Source organism: Somniosus microcephalus, chromosome 15 (genome assembly GCF_052327205.1).
Source record: "Somniosus microcephalus isolate GS21.2 chromosome 15, FLI_Smic_1.0, whole genome shotgun sequence".
Lineage (NCBI taxonomy): Eukaryota > Metazoa > Chordata > Chondrichthyes > Squaliformes > Somniosidae > Somniosus > Somniosus microcephalus.
Genome location: NC_141001.1, coordinates 113,802,592 through 113,828,276, shown reverse-complemented (window position 1 = coordinate 113,828,276; position 25,685 = coordinate 113,802,592). Strand labels below are relative to the sequence as shown.

The following is a 25,685-nucleotide window of genomic DNA, read 5'->3' as shown; positions in this document are numbered from 1 at the left end:
TAAGAGCTTGTGAGCACGCTGTGAACGAGTGACGCACACTGTGATGACGTGCGGCGGGGCAGGGGGAATAGTGGTGAGCAAAGCCATCAGTGCATCAATAATCTCTCTCTCCAGCATTGTAGTTCTGAGCCAAAATAACTGGAATTTCCAAGTGGCTGAGTAGAAAGACAATCGGATGGATCTTTTTGCTTAGTAATGTAGTATTAATGCATTGCAAATATAATTGGGAAAAAAAATAGCTTTCTTATTCTGAAAAACGTGCAAGGCTTCTGGCACTTACCTCTGCTCAGCATTTCCCATACAGTATTAAGTTGTAATCAGTAACACATAGGGACCAAAGCATCAATATAGTCAATTATTAGGGTGAACACCAAATTAAAATAAACAAGTATTTATCAGTGTCAATTGACTCCGTGCTCCATGTATTTAGTTATAGTTGAGGAATGCTGGAGTACCGAGTCCAGTTCTGGATATCCCAATATACGGAGCATATTAGAGCTATTTTCCTTATCCGAGAGGTCAATATTGCCGATTCTTCATCGTCGCTGGGTCAAAATCCTGGAACTCCCTATCTAACAGCACTGTGGGAGTACCTTCACCATACGGACTGCAGCGGTTCAAGAAGGCGGTGCACCACCACCTTCTCAAGGGCAATTAGGGATGGGCAATAAGTGCTGGCCTTGCCAGCGATGCCCACATCACATAAACAAATTAAAAAAAAAAAAACAGGGGGCATAGATTGAAAGTAATTGGTCGAAGGATTAGAGGGGAGTTGTGGAGAACTTTTTTCACTCAGAGGGTGGTGGGGGTCTGGAACTCGCTGCCTGAAAGGGTGGTGGAGGCAGAAACCAGCATCGCATTTAATACGTACTTCGGTATGCGCTTGAAGTGCCGTAAACTACAGAGCTATGGACCAAGAGATGGAAATTAGGCCGGATAACTCTTTTTCGGCCGGCATCGACACGATGGGTCGAGTGGCCTCCTTCTGTGGTGTAAATTTCTCTGATTCTATGAACTCTGAAAAGGCTACAGTGGAGGTTTACTAGAGTGATGTCCCAGATTGGTTATAAAGAGAGGCTCAAAAAATTGGGTCTTTTTCACTGGAACTGAAAGTTTAAGGGGATTCCAATGCAGGCTTGAGAGAGTAAACGCTAAAAGATTGTTTCCTTTGATTCGTGTATCAGTAACAGAGGAAACATAAACTGAAGGTTATCTCCAGATGAACAAAGAAAGAAAGATTTTCATTTCTACAGCGCCTTTCACAACCACCGGACATCACAAAGCGCTTTACAGCCAATTAAGTACTTTTTGAAGTGGAGTCACTGTTGTAATGTGGGAAACGTAGCAGCCAATTTGCGCACAGCAAGCTCCCACAAACAGCAATGTGATAATGACCAGATAATCCGATATAGTGATGTTGATTGAGAGATAAATATTGGCCCAGGACACCGGGGACAACTCCCCTGCTCTCCTTCAAAATAATGCCTTGGGATCTTTTGCGTACACCTGAGAGGGCAGACGGGTCCTCGGTTTAACGTCTCATCAGAAAGATGGCACCTCCGACAGTGCAGCGCTCCTTCAGCACTGCACTGGAGTGTCAGCCTAGATTGTTGTGCTCAAGTCTCACCACCTGACTCAGTGGCGAGTGTTTTTTTAAAATTCGTTCCTGGGATGTGGGCGTCGCTGGCAAGGCCGGCATTTATTGCCCACCCCTAATTGCCCTTGAGAAGGTGGTGGTGAGCCGCCTTCTTGATCCACTGCAGTCCTTGTCGTGAAGGTAATCCCACAGTGCTGTTAGGGAAGGAGTTCCAGAATTTTGACCCAGCGACGATGAAGGAATGGCGATATATATTTCAAAGTCAGGATGGTGTGTAACCTGAAGGGGAACTTGCAGGTGATGGTGTTCCCATGTGCTTGCTGCCATTGGTAGTAGAGGTCGCGGGTTTGGGAGGTGCTGCCGAAGAAGCCTTGGCGAGTTGCTGCAGTGCATCTTGTAGATGGTACACTCTGCAGCCACGGTACGACGGTGGTGGAGGGAGTGAATGATTAAGGTGGTGGATGGGGTGCCAACCAAGCGGGCACCTGGATGGTGTTGAGCTTCTTGAGTGTTGTTGGAGCTGCACTCATCCAGGCAAGTGGAGAGTATTCCATCGCACTCATGACTTGTGCCTTGTAGATGATGGAAAGGCTTTGGGGAGTCAGGAGGTGAGACACTCACCGCAGAATACCCAGCCTCTGACCTGCTCTTGTAGCCACAGTATTTATGTGGCTGGTCCAATTAAGTTTCTGGTCAATGGTGACCTCCAGAATGTTGATGGTGGGGGATTCGGCGATGGTAATGCCGTTGAATGTCAAGGGGAGGTAGTTAGCTTATTGGAGATAGTCATTACCTGGCACTTGAGTGGCGTGAACGTCACTTGCTGCTTATCAGCCCAAGCCTGAATGTTGTCCAGGTTTTGATGCATGCGGCATGGACTGCTTCAGTATCTGAGGAGTTGCGAATGGAACTGAACACTATGCAATCATCAGCAAACATCCTCACTTCTTCTGACCTTATGATGGAGGGAAGGTCAGATGAAGCAGCTGAAGATGGTTGGGCCTAGGACACTGCCCTGAGGAACTCCTGCAGTGATGTCCTTGGGCTGTGATGATTGACCTTCAACCACCACAACCATCTTCCTTTGTGCTAGGTATGACTCCAGCCAGTGGAGAGTTTTCCCCCCGATTTCCATTGACTTCAGTTTTACTAGGGCTCCTTGCTGCCACACTGAGTCAAATGCTGCCTTGATGTCAAGGGCAGCCACTCTCGCCTCACCTCAGGAATTCAATTCTTTTGTCCATGTTTGAACCAAGGCTGTAATGAGGTCGCAAGCTGAGTGGACTTGGCGGAACCCACATTGGGCATCAGTGAGCAGGTTATTAGTGAGTAAGTGCTGCTTGATAGCACTGTCGATGACACTTCCATCACTTTGCTGATGATTGAGAGTAGACTAATGGGGTGGTAATTGGCCAGATTAGATTTGTTCTGCTTTTGTGGACAGGACATACCTGGGCAGTTTTCCACATTGTCGGGTAGATGCCAGTGTTGTAGCTGTACTGGAACAGCTTGGCCAGAGGTGTGGCTAGTTCTGGAGCACAAGTCTTCAGCACGACAGCCGGGATGTTGCCGGGGCCCACAGCCTTTGCTGTATCCAGTGCGCTCAGCCATTTCTTGATATCACGTGGAGTGAATTGAATTGGCTGAAGACTGGCTTCTGTGATGGTGGGGACCTCAGGAGTAGGCCGATACGGATCATCCACTCGGCACTTCTGGCTGAAGATGGTTGCAAATGCTGCAGCCTGTTTATTGCACTCGAGTGCTGGGCTCCGTCATCATTGAGGATGGGGATATTCATGGAGGCTCCTGCTCCCGTTAGTTGTTTAATTGTCCACCACCATTCATGACTGGATGGGGCAGGACTGCAGAGCTTTGACCTGATCTGTTGATTGTGGGATCGCTTAGCCCTGTCTGTAGCATGCTGCTTCCACTGTTTAGCATGCATGTAGTCCTGTGTTGCAGTTACCCCAGGTTGGCACCTCATTTTTAGGTACGCCTGGTGCTGCTCCTGGCATGCTCTTCTGCACTCCTCATTGAACCAGGGTTGGTCTCCTGGTTTGATGGCAATGGTAGAGTGAGGGATATGCCGGGCCATGAGGTTAGAGATTGTAGCGGAATGCAATTCTGCTGCTGCTGATGGCCCACAGTGCCTCATGAATGCCCAGTTTTGAACTGCTAGATCTGTTCTGAATCTATCCCATTTGGCACAGTGGTAGTGCCACACAACACGATGGAGGGTGTCCTCAGTGTGAAGACTGGACTTTGTCTCCACAATGACTGTGTGGTGGTCACTGCTACCAATGCTGCCATGGACAGATGCATCTGCGATAGGTAGATTGGTGAGGACGAGGTCAAGTAGGTTTTTCCCTCGTGTTGGTTCTCTCACCACCTGTCGCAGGCCCAGACTGGCAGCTATGTCCTTCAGGAGTCAGCAGCCCGGTCAGTAGTGGTGCTACCGAGCCTTTCTTGGTGATGGACATTGAAATCCCCCACCCAGAGTACATTCTGTGCCCTTGCTACCCTCAGTGCTTCTTCCAAGTGGTGTTCAACATGGAGGAGCACTGATTACCACCTACCGCCCTCCCTCAGCTGATGAATCAGCAGGAGGTTTCCTTGCCCATGCTTGACCTGAAACCATGAGACTTCATGGGGTCCGGAGTCGATGTTGAGGACTCCCAGGGCCACTTCTTCCCGACTGTATACTGCTGTGCTGCCACCCCTGGTGGGTCTGTCCTGCCGGTGGGACAGGACATACCCAGGGATGGTGAGTGAGGAATCTGAGACATTGGCTGAAAGGTATGATTCTGTGAGTATGACTATGTCAGGCTGTCGCTTGATTAGTCTGTGGGACAGCTCTCCCAATTTTGGCACAAGTCCCCCGATGTTCATGAGGAGGACTTTGCAGGGTCGACTGGGCTGGGCGTGCCGTTGTTGTGTCCGAAGCCAGCGCCTCGGTCGATGCCGGGTCGTTCATCTGGTTTTATTCTTATTATTTCTTGTAGCGGTTTGTTCTAACTCACTGGCTTGCTGGGCCAGTTCAGAGGAAAGTCAAAAGTCAGCCACATTGCTGTGGGTCTGGAGTCACATATAGGCCAGACCGGGTAAGGGCAGCAGATTTCCTTCCCTAAGGGACATTAGTGAACCAGATGGGTTTTTACGACAATCCGATAGTTTCATAGTCACCATTACTGATACTAGCTTTTTATTCCAGATTTATTTAATTAACTGAATTTAAATTCCCCAGGTGTTGTGGTGGGATTATGAACTCGTGTCCTTCGGATCATTAGTCCAGACCTCTGGATTACTGGTCCAGTATCAACCACCAAGCTGCCATTCCCGATGTGCTACCAACTTAGGCACGGCTGACACCTCATTGGAACATGGGATGCTTTATGAGATCTGGCTATTGACGCAGAGATTATAACATCATTTAAAATAGAATCGTATAAATATTTGAAAAGGAAGCATATAAAAGAATACGGGGAAAGGGGAGTCCGGAGGAAAGAAAGACTTGCATTTATATAGCGTCTTTCACGACCTCTGGACATCCCAAAGGGCTTTACAGCCAATGAAGTGTAGTCAGTGTTGTAATGTAGGATATAAGATAGTTCTTATTGAAGAACTGGCACAAGACACAGGAACAGTGGGTCAAGTGGCTTCCTTCTAGGTTGTAATTTTTACGAACTTGTAATTAAACATTGCTGTCACTACACACAATACCCTTGTGATGTCCATGACTTTAGAAATGTGTCTCCTAAGCTTTGCCACAACAGCAGAGAGGAGGTAGAGAAAGAATACTGCAGTGCAGGGGTGCGTAATCCTTGGCCTTGACTGGTCATGTCCGAATGCACCTTACGACAGATATTGGTTCCCATTTCAGTAACGCCTAAAATTTAAAATTCTCATCCTTGCCTCGCCCCTCCCTATCTTTGTAACCTCCTCCAGCCCTACAATGTACTGAAACGTCCCAAGGTGCTTCACAGGAGCATTATCAGACAAAATTGGACACCGATCCACATAAGGAGACATCAGGATTAAGCTTGATCAAAGAGGTAACATAGAAGATAGGAGCAGGAGTAGGCCATTCGGCCCCTCCAGCCTGTTCCGCCATTTAATGAGATTATGGCTGATCATCCAAACTCAGTACCCTGTCCCTGCTTTCTCCCCATATCCCTTGATCCCTTTAGCCTTAAGAAATATATCTAACTCCTTCTTGAATATATTTAATGAATTGGCCTCAACTGCCTTCTGTGGTAGAGAATTCCACAGGTTCACCACTCTCTGGGTTTTAAAGAGCATCTTAAAGGAGGAGAGAGAGGCGGAGAGGTTTCAGGAGGGAATTCCAGAGCTTAGGGCCTAGAGAGATGAAGGCATGGCCGCCAATGGAGGGGGCCGAAGGAAATCGGATGCACAAGAGGCCAGAATTGGAGGAAGACAGAGAGTCGCCTCATGGGCACCGTGGCCTCTGCCATCTCATTGAAGGGTGCAATTACTTCTGCTATTCCTCCAAGCAATGAGTCTCTTAGAGTTGGTATTAATACAGGCAAGACATTGATCAGACCGCCTGCGTTTTGCTTAAGGGGTTCTTGTACGCCAAACTCTACTTGATGTTCTGCTCTGCAGGACAGCCTGCCTAGCTGATGCCAGTCAGGATGACCTCCTGAATGTCGTGATTCACTTTGTAACGCAGACTGCGATCCATCCCCTCATGTCAGCAAAGCCAACACTCGGAGTTAATTGTCTGGAGGATGCTTGTCCAGCCCGTGTCAGCAAAAACTAAAATACAGTCCAGATTTAATTCCCACACTTGGACCAAGTCAAGGGCAGGCAAAGCACTTTGTAAACTATCCCCATTGGAAAATCTGCTGAGCTAACTTATGATGCTGCATTTGCATTCATAGACTCGTTTGATTTAAAAACGAATTAAATAAGCGAATAAGTTAAAAAAAAGTCTAGAGATGGCAGGGCAGAGCTATGTGTCGGGACTGTAGGAAGTGGGAGCTTGTGGGCAGCGAGAGTGTCCCGGATTCTCACATCTGCAGGAAATGTCTCTGCCTTCAGTCACTCCGGCTCAGAGTCATTGAGCTGGAGTGCGAGTTAGAGACACTCCGAAACATAAAGGACGTGGAGGAATTTCTGGATAGCCACACCCCAGAGCAAAGCACAGGTTCAGGAAAGGGAGAGTGACTGTTAGGGCACCGGGTAGTAGGGACTTAGGAGAGGTTGAGAAGGAGGTCCCCGTAGACACAGGTCCTGTCCAACAGGTACGATGTACTCACTACTTGTGAGGACAAGGAGAAAGACTGCAGGGAGGACAGCGACAATGCAGACCAAGGCACCAAGGCTCAGAAGGCTGTCCAAGGTGGGGAAGAGCAGAATAGAAATGTGGTAGTGATGGGGGATTCTATAATTAGGGAGATAGAGAGCGTCCTCTGCAGCCAAGAACGAGAATCCCGAAGGGTGTGTTGCCTACCCGGTACCAGGGTAAGGGTTATCTCACGACGGCTGGAAAGGGAGGGGGTAAATCCAGTTGTCGTGGTCCATGTTGGAACAAGTGACTTAGGTAGGAACAGGGTGGAGGTCCTGCTGAGGGAGTATCAGGAGTTAGGAGCTAAATTAAAAGACAGGACCTCGAGGGTAATAATATCTGGATTATTGCCCAAGCCATGTGCAAATTGGCACAGAAACAGTCAGATCAGGGGAATTAACACGCGGCTAAAGGGCTGGTGTGGGAAAGAGGGTTTCCTTTTCATGGGACACTGGCACCAGTACTGGGACAGGAAGGAGCTGTACCGATAGGATGTGCTCCACTTGAACTGGGATGGGACCCGAGTCTTAGCGGAAAGGGTAAATAGGGAGGTGGCAAAGGCTTTAAACTAGTAAGACGGGGGGAGGGATCTACAAGAAATGAAACCAGCCTAAATCAAAACAGGAAAGGAGAGCATAGGAAAGAGTAAAGTAAGGGAGGACATTGCTGGCCAGGGAATAAATAGTTATAGAACAGGAGTTTAAAAAGATGGTTAAAAATAAAGTGAGAGGAACTGTCTGTACAGCAATGCACACAGTGTCCGTAATAAAACAGGGGAGCTGGAGGCAATCATGTGTTGCGAGGAACCAGACATAGTGGGGATTACTGAGACGTGGCTGCAGAAAAATCAGGACTGGGAATTAAACACTGCAGGGTATAACATATGTAGAAAAGATAGAGAGGGAAAAAGGGGAGGTGGAGTAGCTGTACTTATTAGGGATAACATAATGGCAGTACAAAGATGTGACGCACCTATCAGCAAAACAAAAGTAGAATCCATGCGGATAGAGATAAAAGATAATGGATTAATCACATTAATAGGGTAGTCTACAGACCACCCAATAGTGGAAGGGAGGCAGAGGAAGAAATATGCAAACAAATTAGGGAAATGAGTAAAAAACATAAAATAATAATCATTGGGGATTTTAGCTACCCCGATATTAATTGGACAGAAGAGGTAGGCAAAGGGGATAAGGGAATGGCGTTCCTACAATGTGTACAGGACTCCTTTCTAACCCAATATGTAAAAAGCCCAACAAGGGATGATTCGCTATTGGATCCAGTAATGGGGAATGAACCAGAACAGACAAGAGAAGTAAAAGTAGGGGGACATCTAGGCAATAGTGACCATAATATAATACGCTTTAAGATAATAGTTGAGAAGAACATAAGCATGACAAAGACCAGTGTAATAGATTGGAGAAAAGCTGATTTTGCGGGGCTAGGAATAGAACTTGTGAAAATAAAATGGACAACAATACTGGCAAACAGTGACGTAGAACAGCAATGGGAAACATTTAAAATGGTGTTCAGTAGAGTCTTGGAAAAATATATTCCGCTAAAAAACAAGAACAAGCTAAATACTAATGAGACACTGTGGATGAATAAAGCCATTAGGGAAAATTGAGCTTAAGGAAAGAGGCATACGTGGACAGCAGGGGAGAGTATAAGGGAGAATACGAAGAGATTAGGAGAGAAGTCAAAAAAACAATTAGGAAGGCAAAGAGGAACTATGAAACTATATTATCAAGGAACATGGAACAAAATAGTAAAATATTTTACAGGCACATAAATAAAAAAATAAAAAGGAAGGTTGGGAAGGGAATAGGGCCATTAAGGGATAGGCAGCATAATACCACAGGCAGCGATAGCGAGATGGCAGAGATATTAAATAATTATTTTCCTTCATTATTTACCAGGGAGATAGAATAGATGGAGATGACATTTGATGATGAGCTTAGTAATGAGAGAAATGCATTTAAATAAAACAAGGAGATATAATCAAATCAAATCAACTTTTATTGTCATTGTTAGTGCACAAGTGCAGTACAACGAAATGTAGGCTTGCGGCTCCCGAGAGTGTACAATTTGGATTAGGACACTTAAACATTTCAACATACATTTGTACATATATATTAGCATAAATATGACCATAATAAAGTGAATAAAGTGCATTGGCAGATGTGCAGGCTTTAGTGTTTATTTGTGGAGTTCAGTAGGATGACAGCCCTGGGAAAGAAGCTGTTCCTAAATCTGGTCGTACGGGTGCGAATGCATCTGTAGCGTCTTCCAGATGGTAGGAGGGCGAACAGACTGTGGCTGGGGTGGGTAGGGTCTTCGATGATGGTCCGTGCCCTCCGTAGGCAGCGTTTCTGATATATATGTTCTATGGTCGGTACTAAATAAACTAATGAAACTCAAAGAGGAAAAAAGCCCTAGTCTGGACGGATTACATCCGCTCATTTTAAAAGAATCTAGGGAAGAGATAGCAGAGGCATTACTACACATATTTAGTAATTTGTTAGAAAAAGGTGTAGTGCCAGAGGACTGGTGGATAGCTAATGTAATACCTATATTTAAGAAGGGAGATAGAACATGTCCAGGGAACTATAGACCAGTCAGCTTAACATCGGTGGTAGGAAAAATGATGGAATCCCTACTAAAGGAGTAAATGGAAGAATATCTAGAAACCAAAAATATAATAAAACCTAGTCAGCATGGATTTCAAAAGGGAAAGTCTTGCTTGACCAACCTAATTGAATTTTTTGAAGAGTTAACAGAGAGAGTAGACAAGGGCAATGAAGGAGATGTAATTTATCTAGATTTTAAAAGGCCTTTGATAAGGTACCCCATAATAGACTAATGAATAAGGTCAGAGAATGCGGAGTCAGGGGACAAGTAGCAGAATGGATAGCTAGCTGGCTTCAGGACAGAAAGCAGAGAGCAGGGGTAAAGGGTAGCTATTCAGAGTGGCGGGAAGTGGTGTTCCACAAGGATCAGTGCTGGGACCACTGTTCACAATTTATATTAACGATTTAGACTTTGGAATCAAAAACACAATTTCTAAATTTGCGGACGACACCAAATTGGGGGTGATAGTCAATACTGAGGAGGACTGCAACAAATTACAAGAAGACATTAATAAACTTGCAGAATGGGCATATAATTGGCAAATTAAATTCACACAGATAAACGTGAGGTATTACATTTTGGTAAGAAAAATAGGGAGGTCACATATTACTTGGAAAATCAGAATCTAAGTGATGTTGAAGAACAAAGGGATCTCGGAGTACAAATACACAAATCACTAAAAGTTGCGACACAGGTGAACAAGGCCATAAAGAAAGCAAACCAAGCACTAGGGTTTATTTCTAGAGGGATAGAATTGAAAAGTAGGGAAGTTATACTAAACCTGTATCGAACCTTGGTTAGGCCACACTTGGAGTACTGCATACAGTTCTGGTCGCCATATTGTAAAAAGGATATAGAGGCACTGGAGAGGGTGCAGAGAAGATTTACAAGAATGATACCAGAAATGCGAGGGTGCACCTATTAGGAAAGGATGAACAGGCTGAGTCTCTTTTCTCTTGAAAAGAGAAGGCTGAGGGGTGACCTAATAGAGGTCTTTAATCATGAAAGGTTTTGATAGAGTCGCTACAGAGAGAATGTTTCCACTTGTGGGGAAGAGCATAACTAGAGGCCATCAATATAAGATAGTCACCAAGAAATCCAATAGGGAATTCAGAAGAAACCTCTTTACCCAGAGAGTGGTGAGAATGTGGAACTCTCTACCACAGGGAGTGGTTGAAGCGAATAGTATCGATGCATTTAAGGGGCGGCTAGATAAGCATATGAGGGTGAAGGGAATAGAGGGTTATGCTGATAGGGTTAGATGAGGAAAGACAGGAGGAGGCTCGAGTGGAGCAAAAACACCGGCATGGACTGGTTGGGCCCAATGGCCTGTTTCTGTGTTCTATATCCTATGTAATTCTATATAAGTACAGCACAGAAGGAGGCCATTCGGCCCATCGAGTCTGCACCGGCTCTTTCGAAGAGCAATCCAGTTAGTCCCGCTCCCCCGCTCTTTCCCCAGATCCCTGCAATTTTTTCTCCTTCAAGTATTTATCCAATTCCCTTTTGAAGGCTCCTATTGAATCTGTTTCCACCGCCCCATCAGGCAGTGCATTCCAAATCTTAACCACTCGCTGTGTAAAAATGTTTCTCCTCCTGTCATCTCTGGTTCTTTTACCAATCACTTTAAATCTGGGCCCTCTGGTTATCGACCCTTCAGCCACTGGAAACAGTTTCTCTTTATTTACTCGATCTAAACCCTTCATGATTTTAAACACCTCTATCAAATCTCCTCTTGGCCTTCTCTGCTCCAACGAGAACAACCCCAGCTTCTCCAGCCTCTCCATGTAACCGTATTCCCTCATCCCTGGAACCATTCCAGTAAATCTCTTCTATACCCTCTCCAAAGCCTTCACCGTTGGTTGTACTAACACGCACAAAGGGAACTGAATACCGACAAATAGGATTCTAATACACCAGGCAAGCCAATTAACGAGCTCTGTGATTATTACATCTCTGCCTGCAATATACCCTCTGTATCTTTGGCTCAGTGTGCAGTCAGATGGTTGTGGGTTCAAGTCTCACTCCAGAGACCTGAGCACATAATTTAGGCAGACACTCCAGTACTGAGGGAGTGCTGCACTGTTGGAGGTGCCATCTTTCGGATGAGATTTCAAATCGAGGCCCCATCTGCCCCCTCGGGTGGACACAAAAGATCCCATGACACTATTTTGAAGAAGAGTGGGGGAATTTTTGCCGGTGTCCTGGCAAATGTTTATCCCTGAGAAGACAGTGAAATCAAAGATGGTGGACCCATAGTTGTGCTCAGATGGACCAGACGTTCATTCGCAAGTTAAAGGTTTATTTTTGGTGACAAAGATTTACGCGAATTTTGGTAAAAGAACCAGAGGCGAGATGAGGAGAGTTTTTTTTAATGCAGCGAGTTGTTGTGATCTGGAATGCGCTGCCTGAAAGGGCGGTGGAAGCAGATTCAATAGTAACTTTCAAAAGGGAATTGGATAAATACTTGAAGGGGAAAAATTTTCAGGGCTGTGGGGAAAGAACATCTGTGATGAAATAACTCTGTGTTCTGGATTGTCTGTTGTTGTACTTGTTAATGTCTCGAATGTTTTACAGGTGTAACCACTAATGTTCCTCCCTAGCTCCGTCTTTATGGATCCTCCTGATTGGTGTGAGTCTTATTTATAAGAGCTGGGTTTTACTCATAAGGGCTGGGTAGGTGATGAATGATGGTTGCCCTGTGTTAACTTGATGCCATGATTCTTACTTAATAAAAGCCTTTAGTTTTAAGTTTTAACCTCATGGATTCAGGCAGTTATTTGGTGATGCGCTATCAATTACTCATAAAAGACTGAGAGTTAAGAGAGTAACTAAAGGCTTTTATTAACAAAAGAATGAAGGTCTGCCTCGAGTGGTCGACCGGTCCAGAATACAAAGGGCTGGGGAGCAGTCACCTTTATACTAGGACTTGTGGGAGGAGTCAGCCGAGGCATGTCCAGGCATGTACACAGTGGAATACAAACAGTGGTTTACCACATTCACCCCTTGTTTAAAATTGAGTCCGGCGGGGTGAAGTGTATTAAAAGTTAGTGTATTGGAGTCTCTCCGGAGGTCTTGTCTGCCGCTGTGATCGGCGTGGCGACGGCAGGGGTAGTGGAGCTTCCGGCGTCGAGTCCTGCGTAGGCTGTGGCACCGGCGTGTCGTCCTCGTAGATGTCGAGCGGGTCGCGGGGCCCAGGCCTGCCGTCTGCTGGGGCTGGATATCGGATCGTGGGGGGGTGGTGGTAGTGAGTAGTGGGTTACTGCGGCCCCCGAGGGTGCAAGGTCTCTCATGGAGACTGTGTCCTCCCGCCCATCCGGGTATGCAATGTAAGCATACTGGGGGTTGGCGTGGAGGAGGTCGACCCTCTCGACCAGGGGGTCCGTTTTATGGGTCCTCACGTGTCTTCTCAGTAGGACCGGCCCTGGGGACGTCAGCCATGGTGGTAGCGATGTCCCCGATGTGGACTTCCTTGGGAAGACAAACATTTTCTCATGAGGGGTGGCGTTAGTGGCAGTGCAGAGCAGTGACCGAATAGAGTGGAGTGCATCGGGGAGCACATCCTGCCAGCGGGAGGTTGGAAGGCCCCTAGACTTTAAGGCTAGCAGGGCGGCCTTCCAAACTGTCGCATTTTCTCTTTCCACCTGTCCGTTCCCCCGGGGGTTGTAACTGGTGGTCCTGCTTGTGGCAATACCCCTAGTTAGCAGGTACTGACGGAGTTCGTCGCTCATAAACGATGAGCCCCGGTCGCTATGGATATAGCTGGGGAAACCGAACAGGGTGAAGAGGTCGTTCGGACATTTAATGACCGTGGCACTGGTCATGTCCGGGCAGGGGATGGCGAACGGGAAACGGGAGTACTCATCAATAATATTGAGGAAGTACACATTGCGGTCGGAGGAGGGGAGAGGCCCTTTAAAATCAACGCTCAGGTGCTCGAAGGGGGGAGTGGCTTTTATCAGGTGGGCCCTGTCTGGTCTATAAAAGTGCGGTTTGCACTCAGCGCAGACTTGGCAGTTCCTGGTCATGGTCCTGACCTCCTCAATAGAGTAAGGCAGGTTGCGGGCCTTGATGAAGTGGAAGAACCTGGTGACCCCCGGGTGGCAGAGGTCATTGTGGAGGGCCCGCAGTCTATCGATCTGCGCGCTGGCGCAGGTGCCACGCGATAGCGCATCCGGGGGTTCATTGAGCTTCCCGGGCCGGTACAAGATCTCGTAATTGTAGGTGGAAAGTTCGATTCTCCACCTCCAAGATCTTGTCATTTTTGATTTTGCCCCTCTGCTTGTTGTTAAACATGAAAGCAACTGAACGCTGGTCAGTGAGCAGGGTAAATCGTTTTCCGGCCAGGTAGTGCCTCCAATGACGCACAGCCTCCACAATCACCTGGGCCTCCTTCTCAACAGCGGAGTGTCTGGTCTCCGGGCCTTGGAGGGTTCGCGAAAAGAAGGCCACGGGTCTCCCCGCCTGATTGAGGGTAGCGGCCAGGGCAAAGTCGGACGCGTCGCTTTCCACCTGGAAGGGGATGGATTCGTCCACTGCGTGCATGGTGGCTTTGGCAATGTCCTCCTTGATACGGTGGAAGGCTAAGCGGGCCTCTGCCGTCAAGGGAAAAGAGGTGGACTTGATCAGCGGATGGGCCTTGTCCGCATAGTAGGGGACCCACTGGGCGTAATAGGAGAAAAACCCTAGGCACCTCTTCAGGGCCTTGAGGCAGTGGGGCAGTGGGAGTTCCATAAGGGGACGCATCCGGTCGGGGTCGGGGCCGATGACTCCGTGTTCCACAACACAGCCAAGGATGGCGAGGCGGTTTGTGCGGAATATGCACTTCTCCTTGTTATATGTCAGGTTCAGGAGTTGGGCGGTGCGGAGGAATTTTTCGAGGTTTGCGTCATGGTCCTGCAAGTCACGGCCGCAGATGGTCACATTGTCCAGATATGGGAAAGTGGCCTGCAACGCATTTTGATCCACCATCCGGTCCATCTCCCTTTGGAAGACGGAGACCCCGTTGGTGACGCCAAAGGGAACCCTAAGGAAGTGATAGAGGCGGCCGTTTGCCTCAAAGGCGGTATACTGGCGGTCCTCAGGGCGGATAGGGAGCTGGTGGTACGCTGATTTCAGGTCAATGGTCGAGAAGACGCGGTACTGCGCGATCTGGTTGACCATATTAGCTATGCGGGGGAGTGGGTAGGCATCCAGCAGGGTGTAGCGATTTATTGTCTGGCTGTAGTCGATGACCAGGCGCTGCTTCTCGCCGGTCTTAACGACCACAACCTGGGCTCGCCAGGGGCTGGTGCTGCCCTCAATAATCCCTTCCTTCAGGAGCCACTCCACTTCGGTTTTAATGAAAACCCTGTCCCCGGCACTGTATCGCCTGCTCTTTGTGGCGATGGGCTGACAGTCGGGGGTGAGGTTAGCAAACAGTGGGGGGGGGGGGGGGGGGGGTGGTGATTCTGAGTGTGGAGAGGTTGCACCTGGTGCGCGGCGGGCAATTTGGAAGCTGCTGGCTGCGGACTGTGAGTGGGGGTAGGGGTCCACCGTACGCCATCGTAACACTTTTAAGGTGGCACTGAAAATCTAACCCCAGCAGGACGGCAGCGCAGAGGTCGGGCAGGACCAGAAGTTTAAAATGATCGTACACAGTCCCGTCTACTACGAGTGTCACCACGCAGTAGCCGCCGATGTCCGCCGACTGGGACTCGGAGGCCATAGAAATCCGCTGGTGCGCAGGCAGGACTGGGAAAGAGCAACGCCGCACCGTGTCGGGGTGGATGAAGCTCTCCGTGCTCCCAGAGTCAAAAAGGCAGATTGTATCGTGACCATTTACCTTAATGTCCATTGTGGAACTGGCCAGCTGGTGCGGTCTCGCTTGGTCCAGTGTAACGGATGCCATCGTAGGGGTCGGTGTGTCGCTGCGGGTATCAGATGAGGCGGTGTTGGGGGCCTGCTGTGTTCCGGCTGTCGTCCATGATCCCCATGTGGCTGGAGGCGTCCAAAATGGCTGCTGTACCAGTGGTTCGCACATGGCCGGGGAGGCCCAAGATGGCGGCCCGCATGGCCCACACGCGGCGCTGCTGGGGTTCGGGGTGGCTTTGGCCCTGCAGACGCTAGCGTAGTGTCCCTTCTTCCCGCAGCCTGAGCAGATCGCGTTTTTCGCCGGGCAGCGCGCTCTGGGGTGTTTTGCCTGGCCACAGAAGTAGCATTTCTGGCCTTGGGGCACTGCTGTCTGGCCTTGGGACACTGCTGCGGTAGTTGGGCCGTTGCTGGGGTGTGGCTGGGGTGGCACGGCGATATGAGGCGGTCCTACCGTGTCCCAGGCTGTCATTCCCCGCGGCGTCCACGGTGCAGAGGAGTAGGCATCCATGCCCCGGTAGGCTGCATCCAATGATAGTGCGAGTTCAGAGGCCTTGTTGAGGTCGAGGTCACTCTGCTCCAACAGTCGCTGTCGGGTGTAATTGGATCTGTGGCCCGCTACAAAAGCGTCCTGGATAAGTTCCTCTGTGTACACGGCGGCCTTTACATCCTTACAACCACAGGCCCGGCCAAGCACAGACAGTGCCTGAAGGTATTCCACGGTCGATTCCCCAGGTTGTTGTTTACGACTCCCCAGAAGGTGCCTGGCGTACACTTCGTTCACTGGGCGCGTGTACTGGTCCTTGAGGAGCTTGATAGCGTCCGCGTACGAGGTCGCGTCTTGGATGACCGAGTACACTCGGTGGTTCACTTTGGAGGTCAGGACATCCAGTTTGTCCTCGTCCGATTTGATTGCTGCGGAGGCGGTCAGGAATTTTTCGAAACACTTAAGCCAGTGAGTAAACTTGGTGGATGAGTCCGCCTCCCGATGATCTAAGTCCAGGCATGCTGGTGTGAGGATCTTCTCCATTATAAAAATTTTGTTAATAAAATTGATGCGCTATCAATTACTCATAAAAGACTGAGAGTTAAGAGAGTAACTAAAGGCTTTTATTAACAAAGGAATGAAGGTCTGCCTCGAGTGGTCGACCGGTCCAGAATACAAAGGGCTGGGGAGCAGTCACCTTTATACTAGGACTTGTGGGAGGAGTCAGCCGAGGCATGTCCAGGCATGTACACAGTGGAATACAAACAGTGGTTTACCACATTTGGCACATCAACATCAAAGTGGAACTAATTGGGTATAGGAACAGGAGTAGGCCGTTCAGCCCCTTGAGCCTGTTCCACCATTCAATGAGATCCTGACTGGTTCCCGACCTAACTCCATAAACCCGCCCTTGCCCCATATCCCTTAATACCTTTTATTAACAGAAAGCTATCAATCTCTGATTTAAAATTAACAATTGATCTAGCATCAACTACCATTTGTGGAAGAGAGTTCCAAACTTCTACCACCCTTTGTGTGTAGAAGTGTTTCCTAATTTCACTCCTGAAAGGCCTGGCTCTAATTTTTAGACTATGACCCCAGTCCTAGAATCCCCAACCAGCGGAAATAGTTTCTCTCTATCTACCCTATCTGTTCCCCTTAATATCTTGAAAACTTCGATCAAATCACCCCTTAACCTTCTAAATTCTAGGGACTATAACCCTAGTTTGTGTAATCTCTCCTCGTAACTTAACCCTTGAATTCCGGGTTGCTCTTTCAAAGAGCCAGCACATGCACGCTTGGCCAAATGGCGGCCTCCTGTAATAAAAACAGAAAATTCTGGAAACACTCAGCAGGCCAGGCAGCCTCTGTGGAGAGAGAAACAGAGTCAACGGGCTGGATTTTGATACTGGAGGCGGGACTACAACTTTCGGGGTTGTAGTCCCGCCTCCATCGAGTTGTGGCCAACCCACGTGATTTTCACTTGATTGACCTTGTTGAGCCCGCCCAGCAGGCTCAGCAGGCCAATTAAGGGCCACCCGGCAACAGGTGACGTCACAGATTGACATTTCATCTGTCAAGAGCTTTTGACAGTTAAAATATCAGCGTTTCACAGCTGTTTGAAGCTGTCAAACACTGACAATCTGTACTCCAAGTTAATTCCTTTCTCTCAGGCTGATTTAGAGATCTCCCCAGAACAGAAAGCTGAATGCTGCAACTTTTGACATCGCGGCCATTCTGCTTTCTGTGCCGGTGAGATGAGTGGCTCCCGAGACCTGAAGGAAGGAAGGCTGTAAAGGTAAGTAAAACTTATTTAAACACTTACACACACACCAAACACACTTACCTCTGCACTCATGCACCCATCACTCACCGGACATCTTGAACCCTCCAAGTCCTTCAGCCTGATGGTCCGCCTCGCTAACTTGGCATGGTTTGGAGCCGTCGGGAAGCCCACACTTCAGGGATAAAAATAGGGATTAGGCTTAAAAACTGCCTGTTAACTACCTGTTAATTGGCACTAATCCCCTTCCCGCCTCGGGGAGGCGGCTCCCAGCACAAGTCGGATACCCGCCTCCTGTGAAACAGGCATGGAGGCAGGTTGGGGCGGGATAGGTTCGTGCCCCCCGATTTTGCGATTTTAACCCCCCACAAGCCTCGATTCCCGCCTCAACGGCCCGATGAAATTCGAGCCCACAGAGTGCAGCACTCCCTCAGCACCGCACTGGAGTGTCAGCCTATATTTTTGTGCTCAAGCCTCTGGAGTGGGACTCAAACCCGCAACCAGTCTGACTCGGGAAGCAGAGTGTGCTACCCACCGAGCCACTGGCTCATCCGGGTATGATGGCTCAAATGGCCTCTATCTGTGCTGTACGATTCTATGATTCTATATCATAGATTAAGAAGAATAACAAAGCATTGCTGGTGAATTGATGATGGTAATTTAATCCTGCTGATGTTCCTGAATGTTGCTCTTACATTTTATGATGTTTCCTAAACTGGTGGATTGAATTAGTGGCTTGCAACCTACTGCCAGACATCCATTATCCCACAGTCTCATCTGCTGCCTAGCTCAGATATCACAACAAATCTGCATCCAGTTAATTGGCACTAATCCCCTTCTCACCTCGGGGAGGCGGCTCCCAGCACAGGTCGGGTACCCGCCCCCTGCGAAACGGGCTTGGGGGCAGGATGGGTTCGTGCCCCCTGATTTTTGCGATTAAAATTTTTTTTTTTTTTTAAACCCCCCCCCCCCCACACCTCCAATCCTGCCTCAACGGCCCGATGAACTTTGAGCCCATCGTCTCGGGTCTGTGGCCTTTCGTCAGAACTGGAAAAAGTTAGAAACATAACAGGATTTAAGCAGGTGCAGGGGCAGGATAAAGGGGGGAGGAGAGGAAAGAACAAAAGGGAAGCTCTGTGATTGGGTGGAAGGGAGGGGAGATTAAATGGCAAAAGGTCTGATTGTACAAGGCAAAAGTAAAGAAACAAAAGATGGGCCTGGAAGAGGTGTAAATGGGAACAGCAGAATCACCAACAGCTGCCGTCTGGGGGAAAAATGGGGGCAGAGTTTATGATCTGAAATTGTTGAACTGAATGTTGAGTCCAGAAGGCTGTATCATTCTACGATTCTATAATTCCAGAATTTAAATGACTGCCTACAGTACTCAGAGTTAAAAAAACAAGACTGAATGTGTGATTTTGTGCTCATTTATTTGTACATGTTTTAAGTGCATGAGTTGTACGTAGTTATACGAAATTGGTGGTCTCACCAATGATATTGGTATCCAAACTCCATGGAAAAGTTGTACCATAGTTGCTGCATAGAATTGTGTTGCCATCTATTATCTAATTCCACCTGACCTGATTTGGTAAGGTTGAGGCCTGCTCCTTAGGCAGCAGTTGAACATGATCTTCACCTTGTTTTCCTCTTCATTAAAACATTTCCTGATATCTGGCCACCTTCTTCCAAGATTTGCGATATGCCCTGGTATCCGTGAATTGTCGCTCGGCTCAATTATGCCTGGTCTCCTGTTAAGCATCTCATCCGCAGTCACGTATAGATCCTATAGGGTGAGTCTAGTGGAGTTCATTAGACTGATTCCTGGGATGAGGAGAGATTGAGTAGACTAGGCCTATAGCCCCTAGAGTTTGTAAGAATGGGAGGCGATCTCATTGGAAACATATAAAATTCTTAAGGGGGTTGATGGGGTAGATGCTGAGAGGTTGTTTCCCCTGGCTGGAGAGTCTAGAACTAGGGGACACAGCCTCAGGATAAGAGTTTGGCCATTTAGGACTGGGATAAGGAGAAATGTCTTCACTCAGAGGGTGGTGAATCTTTGGAATTCTCTACCCCAGAGGGCTGTGGATGGCCAGTCGTTCAGTATATTCAATACTGAGATTGAAAAACTTTTAGATACTAAGGGAATCAAGGGATATGGAGATCAGGCGTAAAGTGGAGTTGAGGTAGAAGATCAGCCATGATCTTCTTGAGTGACGGAGCAGGCTCGAAGGGCTGTATGGCCGACTCCTGCTCCTATTTCTTATGTTCTTATGAATAATCCTGTCATCCCTCCAGGATCTTCCAATGAGGAATTGTGCTCACAGGTTGGACAGTGTTGTGGATTTATCTCCAAGCTATGCTTCTGATGAGCATGGCTTCTGTGCTGTGAGCACTAAATCGCTGCCTTACATCTCATCAGTTGTTCCTGATTTTAAAATTCTCATCCTTGTTTTCAAAAAAATCTGTAACTTGTAAACAAACGTCTGGTCTGCCTGAGCTATGTGTCCATCAGGAACATAGAAACATAGGAGTAGGAGTAGGCCATTCGGCCCTTCGAGCCTGCTCCGCCATTCAATATGATCATGGCTGATCCTCTGTCTCAATACCATATTCCCGCTCTCTCCCCATACCCCTTGACGTCTTTTGTGTCTAGAAATCTATATATCTCCTTCTTAAATATATTCAGTGACTTGGCCTCCACAGCCTTCTGTGGTAGAGAATTCCACAGGTTCACCACTCTCTGAGTGAAGAAATTTCTCCTCATCTCAGACCTCCTGAGACTGTGACCCCTCGTTCTAGACCCCCCAGCCAGGGGAAACATTCTCCCTGCATCCAGTCTGTCTAGCCCTGTCAGAATTTTATACCTTTAAGTCGCTCCTTAAAACCTACCTCTTTGACCAAGCTTTTGGTCTTCTGTCCGAATATCTCATGTGGCTCGGTGTTAAATTTTGTTTGATAATCGCTCCTGTGAAGCGCCGCGGGACATTTTACTATTTTAAAGGCGCTATATAAATGCAAGTTGCTGCTGTAGAATAATTCTTTTCCAAAACACTGCGGGGGCCAGAGTTATAACTCAGTAACTTACAGGGATCTAGGCCTAGAAATTCAGTAAGGCCCCGCCAGGTCTTTAGCGCCCGAAATTTAGCGCTCGCCCGGATTCCCGTAGCGCCCGCCTGAAATTCAGTTGCGACGGGCCAAGACGGAGGCGGGCGCTATTGCAGGGTTTGGCCGCCTCGCTTGGGGCAATGAAAGTCTATTTCAGGCGCCCAGCTGCCGCTGCGCCACCCGATGCGGTGCGGCAGGCTGGGGTACTGCAGGCCTCCTCCTTCTCTTAAGGAGGAGCTGCCTGCAGCCGTGAGATCGCCGCTGGATTCCCCCGGCAAATGAGCCCGGCACCACGGAGAAGTGCCGGGCTCGCGGGAGTCAGACAGCAATGCCGCGGGGGGGTGGTGCAGGAGTCCGGGGAGGGAGGTGCGGCCATGCGGCCGCCGGGAAAGCGGCCGGCCGCCCCTCCACCTTTATGCGCCGGCCTCTCGGAGCTGCAAGGCCCCGTTTTTCAAACGTTGTTTGCGGCCGCTGCGGGCGAGGCGGCCGCAACTGAATTTGGCCTTCGGCACGGAATCGCGTTGGAACCGGGGCGCTGCGCACACCGATGACGTCATCGGTGCCGGCGCAGCGCTACCGGCTAATGCCGCTGTTAGGGACCAACTTAATTTCGGGCACTAAAAAACTTCCGGCGCAACTCACTCTTTCACCCCTAAGTGGGCACAAACGCAACTGAATTTCTAGGCCCTAGGGCCTGATTTCTAGATTGTTAAAATAGTTGCATTAGTTAAATGATCGAGACGAGGGAACTAGATGTAATATCTCCAAGTTTGCAGACGACACAAAGCTGGGTGGGCGTGTGTGCTGTGAGGAGGATGCAGAGAAACTCCAGTATGATTTGGACAGGTTGGGCAATAGATTGGGAAAAGGGGAAGTGCAACGAGACCTGGGTGTCCTTGTGCACCAGCCGCTGAAGGTAAGCATGCAGGTGCAGCAGGCGGTTAAGAAGGCAAATGGTATGTTGGCCTTCATAGTGAGAGGATTCAAGTACAGGAGCAAGGATGTCTTGCTGCAGTTGTACAGGGCCTTGGTGAGACCACACCTTGAGTATTGTGTGCCGTTTTGGTTGCCTTATCTGAGGAAGGATGTTCTTGCCATGGAAGGAGTTCGGCGAAGATTCACCAGGCTGATACCTGGGATGGCAGGAATGACGTATGAGGAGAGATTGGGTCATCTGGGCTTGTACTCGCTGGAGTTTAGAAGAATGAGAGGGGATCTCATTGAAACTTATAAAATTCTAACAGGACTAGACAGACTAGATGCAGGAAGGATGTTCCCAATGGTCGGGGAGTCCAGAACCAGGGGTCACAGTCTAAGGATAAGGGGTAAGCCATTTAGGACAGAGATGAGGAGGAATTTCTTCACCCAGAGAGTGGTGAACCTGTGGAATTCTCTACCACAGAAGGCAGTGGAGGCCAATTCATTAAATATATTCAAGAAGGAGTTAGATATATTTCTTAAGACTAAAGGGATCAAGGGATATGGGGAGAAGGCAGGGACAGGGTACTGAATTTGGATGATCAGCCATGATCTCATTAAATGGCGGAGCAGGCTCGAGGGGCCGAATGGCCTACTCCTGCTTCTATAGAAACATAGGGGGCCACGCAAGTGCCAGTTTCAGGCGTGCGAAGCGCATGCATGAAAACCCGGCACTTGCGCTTCCGCCTGCCCGGGAGAAGGGCCTCTGCGGGGGGGAGAGTTCCGCTTTCTGCACAACCTCCGCCCGTTGAAAACCTTTAAAAATCTTACGCCTGCGTAAGGCCTGCTTTTACCAGCATAAGAGTTTTAAAAAATAACATTTTTCCCAGTCATTTATGTTAGATCCGTGATTCTGAGAGTATGATGTTTTTCAATAACCACACAGATGCTGTAACTTAACAATCAACAGGTATTTACTGCAGTAGGGTAGTCTCAAGACTGGGGGTACAGAGGCATGCTCAAGGCTTATCTACAGGTGTGGTCACTGCCGGTACTACAGTATACAGGAGCTGTAAATGTAGTTCTCTCTTAAAGGTACATACACTACAATTCCTCCCCTTTTAGATTAGCAGTACCCATAATATTCAAATAACAATTAACACTTCAACATGTACATTAAACAACAATAGTCCATTTATGGATTCAGTCTTTGGGGTGGCTTTCCTGATCCTTTCAGGATAGCGCCTTTCCTGAGGTTCTTGTTCTTGGTGCGCAGGCGATTCTGGCCCCTTTTCGTCGGTTAGTTCATCGGTTTCCACTGCTACTGGTTCTGAGGTAGATGCTACCGGTATGTCGGGTTCATCCCCAGGTACTCGAGACATGGGGTTGACTCGTTCCTGTGACGCTAAGATCTGATCGATGTGGCGTCTCACGATGCTCCCCCCAACGTCCACTGTGTACATTAGTGGCCCCTGCCATGTGCATATCGTTCCAGGTTGCCATTTCTCTGTTCGGTAGTCACGGGCCAAGACTGGTTGTCCTACATTGAAGCTCCTTGTCGGCTTCTCATTGATGTGCTGGAATTGTTTATCCTCAACATTTCTTCGCACATTTGGTCTGAGCAAATCCAGACGAGATCTCAACCTTCGGTTAAAGAACATCATGGCTGGGGTCTGGTTGGTGACTGCATGTGTCGCATTTCTGTAGGCTAATAGGAAATTGTCCACCTTATGCTGTAGTGGAATTTCATCGTTGCACATGGCCTTTATCGCCTTTTTAAAGGTTTGTACGAACCTCTCAGCCAATCCATTTGTGGCTGGATGATACGGGGCGGATGTGTAATGCCTGACCCCATTCCTTCTAATAAATTTCCGAAACTCTTCGGACACAAACTGCGGTCCATTATCAGAGCAAATCTGCTCTGGCAAGCCGTTCCTGGCAAATATGGTCCGTAGGACTGCAATCGTTTTCTCTGTAGTGGTTGAGGACATTTTTATCACCTCAGGCCATTTCGAGTGAGCATCCACTGCTATTAAGAACATTGAGTCCATGAATGGACCAGCAAAATCAATGTGCACCCGTTGCCATGGAGATGAGGGCCACTCCCATGGGTGTAGAGGGGCATGTGGTGGTGCATTTTGGACCTTCTGGCATCCTGAGCAGCTCTTGGTTAGGTCCTCGATTTGTTGCTCGATCCCCGGCCACCACACAAGTCCTAGCAAGGCTTTTCATTTTCACCCCTCCCAGATGACCTTCATGAAGCTCATTTAGCACTCTCTCCCTTAACTTGGATGGAATCACCACTCGGGATCCACAAATCACTGTCCCCTGGCATACTGACAGCTGTTCTCTTCTGGATGAGAATGCTGGCAACAGTGAGTCGCCATGTGTTGGCCATCCCCTCACCGTCAAATCATATACCCGAGACAGTGTCGGATCATTGCGGGTCCCCTTCTCTATATCCGCATTCGTTACTGGCAATCGTTCAATTATTGACGAATAAAATATCTCGATAGGGTCCACTGCTGGTGCTTCCTCCACAGTAGGCAGTGGCAGGCGTGATAGCCTATCAGCGTTTCCATGCTGTTTCGTGCCTTTCTATTCTATTTCATATTGATTCGCCCCTGGAAACAGGGACCATCTTTGTAACCGTTGTGCAGTCATCACTGGAACGCCCTTCTTAGGATTAAAGATGGAGACAAGTGGTTGGTGGTCAGTCAGCAAGGTGAACTTCTGCCCATGCAGATAGTGGTTGAATTTTTTTACGCCCCATACTAGGCTGAGGGCCTCCCTGTCAATCTGGGCGTAGTTGCGCTCGGCTGAGGTTAGTGACTGAGACGCAAAGGCTACTGGCCTCTCCAACCCATCTGGGAATTTGTGCGACAGCACCGCTCCAATACCATAAGGTGATGCATCACACGCCAAACGAATTGGTAGTGCTGGGTTGAAATGGGCCAACACCTCTTTTGATGTGATCAATTCTTTACACTTCTGGAAAGCTCATCTACGTTCGTCATTCCACTTCCATGGTACCCCTGTTTGCAGTAGGGTGTTCAGTGGGTGTGATACCGTGGACAAATTTGGTAAGAACTTATGGTAGTAGTTTACCAGCCCGAGGAACGACCTCAGTTGTGACGCATTTTCCGGTGCTGGAGCCTTGAGTACTGCCTCAATCTTTTCAGGGGACTTATGTAACCCCTCTTCATCGATGACGTGGCCACAATACGAGATCTGCTTCTGGAAAAACTCGCACTTGTAACGACTAGCTCATAGCCCATATTCCTTTAATCTGGTGAGCACCTTCTCCAAGTTGGCGAGGTGATCACTGTCATTTTCGCCCGTGACCAGGATGCCGTCCAAATAACACTGGGTCCCTGGAATCCCTTGCAGGACTTGATCCATCGCCCTTTGCCAAATAGCCGGAGCCGATGCTACCCCGAACACCAGCCGGTTGTATTGATAGAGACCTTTATGAGTGTTGATCGTGAGGTATTGTTTCGAGGCTTCTTCTACCTCCATTTGCAAGTGCGCCTGGGCTAGATCAATTTTGGTGAAGCGTTTGCCTCCAGATAGCGAGGCGAAAATATCCTCAATTCGTGGAAGCGGATATTGTACCGTGTGAAGGACTGGGTTCACTGTCACCTTAAAATCCCCACAGATGCGGACCTTCTTTGGTTCCCCAGGCGTATTACTCAATGACCTCTTCATTACAGGAACGATGGGTGCAGCCCACTCGCTCCAGTCTACTTTGGACAGTACTCCTGAACATTCCAACCCTTCCAGCTCTGCTTCGACGGCTGGCCTGATCGCATAAGGCACTGGTCTGGCCTTAAGAAACTTTGGGCTTGCATTATCCTCTATTTTAATCATTGCTGTTATGCCTTTTAGTGTTCCGAGTCCCTCCTGGAACACTTCTTTTGCGTCAGTTAGCATTTTTGACAGTCGTCCAGGTGTGACGTCGTCATCCTTTTTGGCCTCAACCTTCAGTGCCTGTATGGAATGCCAA

The 25,685-nt window shown here is 48.4% G+C and overlaps 1 protein-coding gene across 6 annotated transcripts in view; it reads left to right on the top strand.

Moving 5' to 3' along the window:
- mapk8ip1b (mitogen-activated protein kinase 8 interacting protein 1b) overlaps positions 1-25,685 on the top strand; it is a 267,584-nt gene that overhangs the window by 109,038 nt on the left and 132,861 nt on the right. The window contains exon 1 of one of the 6 annotated variants that reach the window (XM_086008307.1): positions 10-73. The exons of the other annotated variants lie outside the window; for them this stretch is intronic. Coding sequence (XP_085864433.1) covers positions 44-73 — 30 coding nt within the window. The 5' untranslated portion in view covers positions 10-43. Of the gene's footprint in view, positions 1-9; positions 74-25,685 lie in introns of those variants that run through there. 6 annotated transcript variants of the gene reach the window in all.